Raw genomic sequence first — 12,082 nt, forward strand, 5'->3', positions numbered from 1 at the left:
GGCTCGGGTTCAATCCCTGGTCAGGGAATGAGATCCCACATGCCACAACTCAGAGCTCATACACTGCAGCTAAAGACCCTGTGTGCCGAAACAGAGACCTGGTGCAGCTGGATAAATAAATGAATGAAACAAACAGAAAGCTCTACAAAGTTACATCACCTGAAACCTTATTTCCAACCCCCACTAACTCTTTTCCATCAAAACCTCAAATTATGAATAACGAAAAATAACTTAGGGTAGTTATTCCCAGCTTAGATGACAGCCCCTGGGTATTGAGGATGACTCATGGTCTTTACTTGTCGATACAAACCACTTCTCTTTTCCTTTTGACTCAGCCTTGCAGTGGGAAGGAGGGCGTCGTGAGTCAGATTTTTAAAATCCTAGCTGATTTTTAAATTCCTAGCTGATTTCTACACACTCTGAAATGGAAAAACTACCAGTGCAGTAGGGGAATATTACAGGTGATGACAGAATAAACTGGTTAACCAGCAGGATTTTCATCCCACCTGAATTACCATCCCTCTATCCGCCCAATTTTTGTTATAAACATATGAAATTCAGCAGTCATCTGTTATATATATTGATTACTGAGGGTATACATTTGTTTCCTTTAGATTTTTGTTTTATAAAATGACTGAAAGTCGTTGAGTCGTGTCCGACTCTTTGTGACCCCATGGACTGTAGCCCACCAGGCTCCTCTGTCCATAGGATTCTCTAGGAGTGGGTTCCCATTTCCTTCTCCAGGGGATCTTCCTGACCCAGGGATTGAACCTGGGTCTCCTGCATTGCAGGCAGATTCTTTACCATCTGAGCCACCAGGGGAGCCCACAAATGACAGAAGCCCTTAATAAAATATTCTCAAGGTGACAAGTTTATTGTCTTCTCCCTGCCCCCACTAATGGGGAAATGATGCCGTGACCCTGATGAACAATGCAAGGTGATTTCAGAAAACTGGAGAAGTGCGGCTTCCAAGGGGAGCTATGGGGTTGGGCTCCCACCATGGTTACCAGAACACAGAAGGACATTTCCTGGTCCCATTTGAAGTTAAATTCTGGCTGCACCAAGGAAGGAAAGAAATGATCAGACGGTAGGGCTCTCTCTTTTTTTTAAAATTAGAGCAAAATTACTTAACAATATTGATACATCAGCATGAATGGGCCATAGGCATGTGTATGTCCCCTCCATGTCCCTCCCCATCCCACCCCTCTAGGTTGCGACAGAGACCAGCTTTGGGTCCCCTGCACTGACAGGTCTTTTGGGAGGACCTGGGAACCCTCAGCACTCATTCCAGACCAAGAGGGAGATGGACTGTCTAATGTGTGTGGGCCAAGGGTCTCCAAAATAAAATGTGCATTTGAGGAAAATTAACGTGGGTCAGTGGTAAAGAATCCGCCTGCCCATGCAGGAAACGCAGGAGACATGGCCTCAATCCTTGGGTCAGAAAGGTCCCCTGGAGAAGAAGATGGCAACCCACTCCAGTATGCGTTCCTGCCTGGGAAACCCATGGTCAGAAGAGCTGAGAAGGCTAAGGTCCACAGCATCGCAAAAGAGTTGGGCATGACTTAGTGGCTAAACAACAACTATGTTGTTTATTTAACTCTGTTAATAATAAAATACTAAAACTTATATTAACTCCGTTAATAATAAAATAAATAAAACTATTTAACTCTGTTTAACTAATTGTTTCAAAACACATAATTATTAGTTGGCTGATCCACAGGGACCACCAATTCTTTTACAAATCTTTATTTATTTATTTATTTATTAATTTTATTTTATTTTTAAACTTTACATAATTGTATTAGTTTTGCCAAATATCAAAATGAATCCATCAAAAAATTTTTTAGTTTTCCAATTGGAGGATAATTGCTTTACAATATTGTGTTGATTTCTGCTGTACAACAACACAAATCAGTCATAACTCTATGAATATCCTCTCCTTCCTGAGCTTCCCTCCCACCCCGCCCCACCCCACCCCTCTAGGTCATAACAGGGTGCCGGGCTGGACTCCCTGTGCTGTCCAGCAGCTTCCCGCTAGCTGTGCATTCTGCGCAAGGCAGTGTACATATGTTAGCGCCACTGTCTCAGCTCCTCCCACCCTCTCCTCCCTCCGCTGTGCCCACAGGTCTGCTCTGTATGTCTGTGTCTCGATTCCTGCCCTGAAAATAGGTTGATTTCCTTATTTTCAAGTTATTAATTTTGATTCTTTTTAATGTCCTATTGAGTAGCTCTTTGAATAATTTTTAAGGAAGGCCATGAGAGTGAAATTGCTTCTAATTCTTAGATATTTGAAAATATCTTTCCACTGCCTGTACTCATGGAATAAATCTGGCTTGGAATGGTATGCTTAGATCATGAGGTTTCCTCTTTCTAGAAGCAGGTTTTAGTCCATTTGGAGCTGGTGAATAAGAATTGAAGCCAGTCTTGTCTTTTTTTAAATTTGTTGATAAACTATTACTTTCTGTCTGGTTACTTAAATGATATTCTCTTCACTACAGAATTGCAAGCTATCCTCAGGTATGGGTATTTTTTTCCATTAAAATTTTGATTTTTTTTTTTACACTAGGGAAGATACTTTTCTTCTATGTTGATTATTATATCTGCTCCTTTGTTCCAGCATTTTCAGGAATATTTCTTCTCTGTAGGTTACATTTTGACTGTTTCCACTCTGTTGATTGTCATCTCCTGACCTTCATCCTTTACTCCTGCAGTCTTGGATAGCTCCTTCATAGGTTACATTGTCTCCATTGTTCTGCTCATTAGTGCCTCTAGACCGTCTTGAAGGCACCCTCCTCTTATGTTGGTGGCACCATGTTTGATAAGGGCAGGGAATGCGGAGTGACTTAAACCCACCTGAATATGCCCTTGGCATCTTCCAGGGCTTCACCTCAGACCTACACCCAGAGGATGGACCGATTTGCACAAACTTGGTCCAGCTTCCAGTGGGTACCCATCATTCTGTATTGTTCCCCCGAGTGGATCTGGACCACTTCTGCTCCAGGGCTCTTGTGCTGAAGAGCGTTTCCTAAGAGAATACCCATCCCGTAGCGTGGCATGCATCCTCCTCCCGCTCTGTGCTGTCCTTGGTGATGCTGTCCCGGGAGATGTGATCTTGGTATTCATATTAAAAGAGATGAACTGAAGCTGTGGGGGAAGTTTCATGGGAACCAGTTCTGGTCCTCCTGGAACCTAATTCCTTTGCAGAGGGAGAGCAGTGGTCTGATTTCAGGCTATGGTAGTCCTGAGTCTGGGCAGAAAGTAGATAAGTAAGCCTTCTCTTAGGGTCGTCTTGTCTATTCCATGTTGGGATTAGGAGATGAAATAGATATTTCTGGGGTGGGAGTGGGGGTTTCCTCCAATAACTCCATTGGCACCACACTCGGTGGAAATTACCTCTAGACCTCCATCAATGCTGATGCAAGGTTTTATGTTTTTCAGAACATCATGGGCACTTCAGTAGGAAACAGAGTGCATCTCAGGCGAGCCCAGTGGTTAATTTCCACATGTGCCCCATGCACTCCCCCCACCCTGAAAATAATGTATTCATTATTACAGACAATGATGTTTTGGTTTTAGTAAGGCTTAAAATTTACTCCACTCGTCAACTCCCACTCTAAAGATGACACACAGAGCTCATCAGAAGCATCAGGGCCTCCACAGTGAGCAACGCTGTCATGCAAAATGGCTTATAGAAATTCTAGCCATTTCCAGAAGCTTGTAATTATTGCTGCATGGGTGCTAAGTCACTTCAGTTGTGTCCGACTTGCTGACTCATCCTCTATTACATTTAGCAGGGACGGGAAGATCCCTTGGAGAAGGGAATGGCTACCCACTCCAGTATTCTTGCACGGGAAATCCCACGGACAGAGGAGTCTGGCAGGCTACAATCCATAGGATCACAAGGAGTCGGACCCGACTAAAGGACTAACACTTTCACCAGCAAGAATATGCCTTACACACATGTCAAAAGGAAAAATATTATTATAACACAATGTATCTTTACCTTATAATAAATTCGGGCCACCAAACCCCGCTGAAGAATCCTTTCACGAAAATGCACCGCTTTCAACAGAAAGGTGAGATGACCAACTGTGTCCATGTTAAATGCCAGGAAACTGAAAAAAAAAAAGCACAGAGACCATCATTATTATTTTGTCATCACCAAAGTATTTCAGTTTGAAAGAAATAGATGGGATCTTTTCAAAAAGGATTTCCTCCCGATAGAGAGTGAGTACACGTAATCATCTCCTTGATTTCTCACTTGCTGTATTTGGGGCTTCTCTTGGTAATTTTGCCGATGAATGCCTGGGTCAAGTTATTCTATGTGGTCATCCTTGTGATGTAAAGATAATTTGGTTTACTGCTTTTTCCACTTAGTATTTTTAAAAAATTTTTTTTAATATTATTTTTTAACTTTACAATATTGTATTGGTTTTGCCATATATCAAAATGAATCCACCACAGGTATACATGTGTCCCCCATCCTGAACCCTCCTCCCTCCTCCCTCCCCATACCATCCTTCTGGGTCGTCCCAGTGCACCAGCCCCAAGCATCCAGTATGGTGCATCGAACCTGGACTGGCGACTCGTTTCATATAAATGATATTATACATGTTTCAATGCCATTCTCCCAAATCATCCCACCCTCTCCCTCTCCCACAGAGTGCAAAAGACTGTTCTATACATCAGTGTCTCTTTTGCGGTCTCGTATACAGGGTTATTGTTACCATCTTTCTAAATTCCATATATATGTGTTAGTATACTGTATTGGTGTTTTTCTTTCTGGCTTACCTCACTCTGTATAATAGGCTCCAGTTTCAATCACCTCATTAGAACTGACTCAAATGCATTCTTTTTAATGGCTGAGTAATACTCCATTGTGTATATGTACCACAGCTTTCTTATCCATTCATCTGCTGATAGACATCTAGGTTGCGTCCATGTCCTAGCTATTATAAACAGTGCAAATTTTTTTTTTTAATTTAACCATTTTTTTTTGGCCACACCTCACAGCATGTGGGATCTTAGTTCTCCAGTCAGGGACTGAGCTCTTGCCTCCTGCATTTGCAGCATGGAGTAATAACCATTGGACCACCAGGAAAATCCCTAAAATATATTTTTTAATTGGAGTATAGTTGATGTACAATATTATATATTACAGGTATCCAATATAGTGCTTCACAATTTTTAAAGGTTATACTCCATTTATAGCTATTATAAATGGGATTCCCAATGGAAAAAGTTCTCAGTTTCTCATAAACTAAACACACATAACCTGTGACTCAGCCATTCCATTCCTATTATTTGCCTTAGAAAAATAAAACATGTTCATGAAAACACTTTTATACAAATATATTCACAGAAGTTCTACTCAGAGAAGTTAAAAATTAACATCCCAGGCATCTGTCAAGAGAAAGGAAAATAATACAAACAATTAAACACCAATAAAACTGACAACCTAGACAAAATAAATAAATTCCTAGAAACATATAATCTTTGAAGACCAAATGAAGAAGAAATAGAAAATATGAGCAGAGTAATTCCATGCCATAAAATTGAATCATTAAAAAAATAAAGATCTCCTAACAAACAGATGGCATCACAGGTGAATTCTACCAAACATCTGAAGAAGTAACACCTATCTTTCTCAAACTATCCCAAAAAAATTAAAGAAAAAAGAAAACTTCTGAACTCATTCTAGAATGCCAGAATTATCCCAACACCAAAACCAATAAAAATATCACACAAAAAGAAAATTACAGACCGATATCACTGATGAACATAGATCCAAAAATCCTCAATAAAATATTAACAAACCAAACAAAACAATACACCAAAAAGATCACACACCATGATCAAGTGGGATTTATCCCAGGAATGCAAGGATGGTTCAACATCCACAAATCAGTGTGATCCACCACATTAACAAACTGAAGAATAAAAATCTGATCATCTCAGTAGATACAGAAAAAGCTTCCAACAAAATTCAAAATTATGATAAAAACAACAAAGGCTACATATATGACAAACCCACAGCTCACATGTATGTACAATTTTTGCCAATTATTACGTAGAAATTTGAAAAAAAAATTTTAAACAGAATGGAAAACAAACCTTAGTATGAAAGTGAAAAAATGAAAGTGTTAGTCACTCAATCATGTCCAACTCTTTGTGACCCCATGGACTGTAGCCCACCAGGCTCCTCTGTGCATGGAATTTTCCAGGCAAGAATACTGAGTGGGTAGCCATTCCCTTCTCCAGGGGATCTTCCTGACCCAGGGATTACACCTAGGTCTTCTGCACTGCAGGCAGATTTTTTACTGCTGAGCCACCAGGGCAGCCCCATGTAACTTCTGCATCAGCAGAAAAAACTGTAACCAAATACTGAAAGTTAGTTAACAATGTCCATTCCAAATTATTCAGAAGTATGCTAATGTCTGTAGTTTACTTTGAAATGCATCAGAGAAAAAAAGGTGAACTGAAGGATGGATCGAGGGCTTGACACGTGGATATATATGTGGTATAGTCAGCACAGTCACGTGTTACTAGTTGATTCTATGCTGGGTATGTGAATGCTCCCTAAAATTATTTCAGTTCTCCTGAGTATTTGAAAATGTTCATAATATAAACGACACAACATTCAAGAACAGTGCAGAAACTTGATGTTCCTCGACCTCCACATCCTCCGAGGCATCCATGGGTCGATGAGAGCAGTGCGGGCTCCAGGCGCAGCCCCTTAGGGGAGGGGAAGAGGCAGCACGCACTGGCTCAAGAAAGGGCAGAATGGGGCGGTCTGCAGAATAAAGTTCAGCCCCAATCAGAGCCAAGCCCTGCCCACCTCACCTAGTCTCATGGAGTCTTTCCAGCACCATGACTGACTCCTCCCACAGCCCAAACGAAGGGCAGCCTCTGGGAGTCCATACAAATGGTCGCCTACTTGGAGGGATTTCAGGGACCATCGTTCCTCGTGTTCCCATCTGCTCACCTCTCTTGTGAGTTGTCAGTATGACTGCCATCCAACTGCTTTACCTGCTGAAAGTTTCCTGAAAGCTGAGAACCCAAGGTCACTGCTGTATCACCAACACCTGAAGTAGTGCCTGGTACAATGGGTATGCGTGGAGATGTGCTGGATGACAAAGGCTTTTCTTAATATACACAAAAATGAGTGAGTAAGGTTTGGGGACATAAGGAGAAAAATGCAGCCAGACTGGATCAGTAAAACCTGGATGTGTGGGAGAGAGAAGTATACTGTTTGGGGGGATAATAACTGAGACAAAAATAAATGGACTAGAACTTTCCAAACATTTACACTTGGAACACTGCCTTTGGCACATTTCAAGTCTATCTTGGAAGATTTACTAGGAATATAGATTTGTATATGGGTGAGAATCTGTTTTTCTTTTGAAATGATGGAAACAGCCCTGTTCTGCTACCTGGAAGAGAAATGGAGGGGCAGATGGTATGTAGATGGGGAACTTGTTTCCTGAATGAAGGGAACTGGTTCTGGTGGGAATTGTACTGTTCTTTCAACTTATATGTTGTAAATTTTCCAGCTAATAAATTGTGAGGGAAACTATCAGCTCTATAAAATGCCCATTCAGGGCTGTGTTCTCAGCCGCAGTCAAGTCTGACTCTGTGGCCCCATGGACTGTAGCCCACCAGGTTGCTCTGTCCATTGCATTCTCCAGGCAAGAATACTGGAGTGGGGTGCCATTTCCTCCTCCAGGGGATCTTCCCGACCCAGAGACCGAACCTGCATCTCCTGCATTGGCAGGCAGATTCTTCACCACTAGCACCAACTGGGAAGCCCACAGAAATGTTAAAAAGATTTACTGACTTTGTAGAGTGTGCAAATTGAAATAAAATCAAAGAAAATTTTATAAAATTAAAAGATTAAAAAAAACACCCCCAAACAGAGGGAGATTTAAGTGAAACAACCTTCGGATATGGGAGCTGCTATTTCCAGCTTTAAGACAGCCTACAGTTTGAATAAATAGGAACGTGAGCAGTAGCTTACAAAACAAGAGAAAAAGGACAGATTCATGCCAACCGATGTGAAAAGTCTCAGGCATGTGTGCGTGCCTGCTAAGTCACTTCAGCACTGTCCGACTCTTTTCGACCCCATGGATGTAGCCCGCCAGGCTCTTCTGTCCATGGGATTCTCCAGGCAAGAATACTGGAGTGGGTTTCCATGAGCTCCTCCAGGACTGAATCCAAGTCTCTTACATCTCCTGCATTGACAGGTGGATTTTTTACCACCAGCATCACCTGGAAAGCCCCAAAAGTCCCACACTATCATTCAGTGTGTTTCCCAGGTCTCTCATCAGGATTATAAAATTATACTTTTTAATGAATAGTTGCTTGAAAATTAGTTCATTTGGGTTATAAAGACCAAAGTCTTCCTCCAAATAAAAATGATAATTTAAAAAATACACAAAAGAAAAAAGCACAATAAGCCCCTCAGAAGTACAACAAAGAAGATAATACATTTATGAGCATAAATCAATGAAGTAAAAGCAAAGGTATGTCAGAGGATCAACAAAGGGAAAAGTTGGTCATTTGAAAAAAATAATATATTAGACAAACATCTGGTGAGATTAAACATAACAATAAAGGAGAGAAAGAAAAATACAATAAATAATTTTAGGAATGAAAACTGGGACCTAACTACAGATCAAAAGAGCATCTTGAAGAAAGTGAAAGAGTGAAAAAGCTGGCTTAAAACTCAACATTCAGAACACTAAGATCATGGCATCTGGTCTTACCACTTCATGGCAAATAAATGGGGAAATAACGGAAACAGTGACAGAGTTTATTTTGGGGGGCTCCAAAATCACTACAGATGGTGACTGCAGCCATGAAATTAAAAGACGCTTACTCCTTGGAAGAAAAGTTATGACCAACCTAGACAAAAGCAGAGACGTTACTTTACCAACAGAAGTCCATCTAGTCAAAGCTTTAGTTTTTCCAGTAGTCATGTATGGATATTAGAGCTGGACTATAAAGAAAGCTGAGCGCAGAAGAATGGATGCTTTTGAAATGTGGTGTTGGAGAAGAGTCTTCAGAGTCCCTTGGACAGCAAGGAGATCCAACCAGTCCATCCTAAAGGAAATCAGTCCTGAATATTCATTGGAAGACTGATGCTGAAACTGAAACTCTGATACTTTAGCTACCTGATGCGAAGAACTGACTTATTTGAAGAAGACCCTGATGCTGGGAAAGATTGAAGGCGGGAGGAGAAGGGGACGACAGAGGATGAGATGGTTGGATGGCACCACCAACTCAATGCACATGAGTTTGAGTAAGCTCCCGGAGTCGGTAATGGACAGGGAAGCCGGGCATGCTGCAGTCCATGGGGTCGCAAAGAGTCAGACACAACTGAGCGACTGAACTGAACTGAACTACCCATCTAGCAGAAGTTAAAAGGATAATTAGAGAATAGTATAATAAACCTTATTGGAGAAGGAAATGGCAACACACCCCGGCATTCCTGCCTAGACAAACCTATGGGCAGAGAAGCGTGGCAGGCTACAGTCCACGTGATCGCAAAGAGTTGGACATGACCGAAAGAGTAAACAACGGCAACATGATAAACCTCGTATGAGTCAGTCTGAAATCAGACAAGTTCCCAGAAAAATATCATTTACCAAAACTGGCAGAGAAGAGAAAGCCTAAATGGTCTTAAAACAACTAAACTAATTGAATCAGTTGTTTAAATATTACCCAGACCCAGATAGTTTTCAAATAACTTCTCAGATTCTTCTACAGAATAAGAAACTACTCCCAAAATAACTTCTGTGGCCAGGAAAACTTGATATAAATCCAATCAGGGAAGTATGAGAAAGGAAAACAATAAGCTAATAAGTACACAAAAACCCTAAAAATAATACTAACAAGTCAAACCCAGGAAAATATAAAAATAATAATACAATATGACAACACTAAGTGTTTCTTAAGCACACAAGTGTTATTTATCAAAACAGGTTAAGAAGAAATAATATAAGATAATTTAATAGATGAAAAATCATTTGCAGGAAAATTCATCATCAAATAATGATTAAAAAAAACATGTTAAAAATAACAGTAAATGGAGCTTCCTTAGGAGGTAAAGTATGCCTATCAAAAACTTTAGCAAATGTATTCTTAACAGTGAAATATCAAACTAATTCTTTTAAAAATCAGGAATAGGGCACCTTCTCACAAAAACAAACAAAAGAAGCAATAACTGGAAAAGAAGGAATAAAATTTACTATTTGCAGATGGTATGACTGTCTATGGAAATCCAAAGAATCTATCAGCACATTTAAATGACATTTTTTATGGTCAGGTTTATATACAAAAGTCAACAGTGTGTATAATAAATCAAGAACAAAAAAACATAATTTAAAAAATGTTCTTTTTATGGCAACAACAAAATTATAAAGGATCCAGTAATAAATCTGTCCAAAGTTGTACTATGTTTGAAAGAAATTATAAAACTCTGGAAGACACTTGGGAGGTTAAAATCTTTGAGAGGAAGTTCAGTTTTACAAGCATGTCAATTTTTCTGCAAATCTATAGATTTAATACACTTCCAAAGAAAATTCCAGTAGATTTAAAAAAAAAAAAAAAACATAACATAAAATCTGCCACCTTAGCCATTTTTAAGGGTATAGTTCAGCAGCATTAAACACATTTGCATTGTCATGCAACCATTACTGTTACTCATCTTCAAATCTTTTTCATTTTCCCAAACTGCAATTCTGCAGCCAGTGAACACTATCCCCCAGTTCCTCCTCCTACTGGCCCCTGGTAACCACTGTTCTACTTTCTTCTTTTTAAAGATTTTTTTTCCCCTTAATGTGGGTCCTTTTTGAAAGTCTTCATTGAATTTGTTACGATACTGCTTCTGTTTTATGTTTGGATTTTATGGTTGCTAGGCAGGTGGGGTCTTAGCTCCCCAACTAGAGGGCAAACCCTCACCCCCTGCATCAGAAGGTCTTAACCACCGGACCACAGGGAAGCCCCACTATTCTACTTTCTGTCTCTACGAACTTGACTACTGTAGATAATACCTCATATACGTGCAACCATATAATATTTGTCCTTTTGCTGTATGTATGTTCTTTTCTTTCTTTCTTTTTTTTTTTGGAGGAACTTGACAAACTTACTCTCACACTTGTAAGGATGTACAAAAGACCCAGAATAGCCACCACAATTCTGAATTATATTTTAGATATAGTAGTATCATATGTAATATGTACCACATAATACTATTACACTGTTATAAATCTAGTGGAATTGAGACAGTGTTTTGTTAGATTCAGAATATACAAACAGGGACTTCCCTGGTGGTCTAGTGGCTATGAGTCCACGCTCCCAATGCAGAGGGCCCGATACGACCCCTGGTCAGAGAGCTAGGTCCCGCATGCCGCACCTAAGAGTCTGCACTCGCAACCAAAAAGATCCTGCATGCTGCACTGAAGATCAAAGATCCTGCATGCTGCACTGAGACCCAGAGCAGCAAACTAACTAACCAACTTAAAAAAGAGCACACAAGCAGACCAGGAACAAATGGACTTCCGCATATATAAAAGTTTAATGAATGCCAGCGGGGGCGTTCCAGATCACTAGGGAAAGGCAGTGAATTCAGAAAATGGGGCTGGAAAAACTGACAATCCCCACGGGAGAAAGAAAATGAAATTAAATCCCTTCCTCACACCACAGACAGAAATTTCTAATGGATTCAAGAATTCAAGGTGAAAGGTGAAACTCTCAAACTCTCAACAATATTAAAACATATATATTTCACAATCACAAAGTAGACAAGATACAGGAAGTGTGGGATATAAAAGAAAAGATTAATAAATTCAACTGTAATTGAAGAATTTATGTTAATCAAAGACATCATAAAGAAAACAAAAGACAAGCCACAAACTTGGAGAAGATAGCTGTAACATCTAAAAATCAATACCGACTAAGACCAAACAAAACAAAAACAGAAAAACACAAAATGCATGACAAGCATTTCAGATAAGAAGAAATACAAATGGTAAAGAGAATGTGAAAGCATGCTCAACTATAATAAGAAGAAGAAAAATGC

General features: G+C 39.9%; 1 protein-coding gene across 6 annotated transcripts in view; it reads right to left on the reverse strand.

Annotated features, from left to right (window-relative positions):
* ACOXL (acyl-CoA oxidase like) overlaps nt 1-12,082 on the reverse strand; it is a 341,825-nt gene that overhangs the window by 92,676 nt on the left and 237,067 nt on the right. For all 6 annotated transcript variants that reach the window (XM_070798172.1, XM_070798174.1, XM_070798171.1 and 3 more), the window contains exon 15: nt 4,004-4,115. In XM_070798172.1, the coding sequence (XP_070654273.1) occupies nt 4,004-4,115 (112 nt within the window). The remainder of the gene's footprint in view (nt 1-4,003; nt 4,116-12,082) is intronic.

Source organism: Bos indicus, chromosome 11 (assembly GCF_029378745.1).
Source record: "Bos indicus isolate NIAB-ARS_2022 breed Sahiwal x Tharparkar chromosome 11, NIAB-ARS_B.indTharparkar_mat_pri_1.0, whole genome shotgun sequence".
Taxonomy (NCBI): Eukaryota; Metazoa; Chordata; class Mammalia; order Artiodactyla; family Bovidae; genus Bos; species Bos indicus.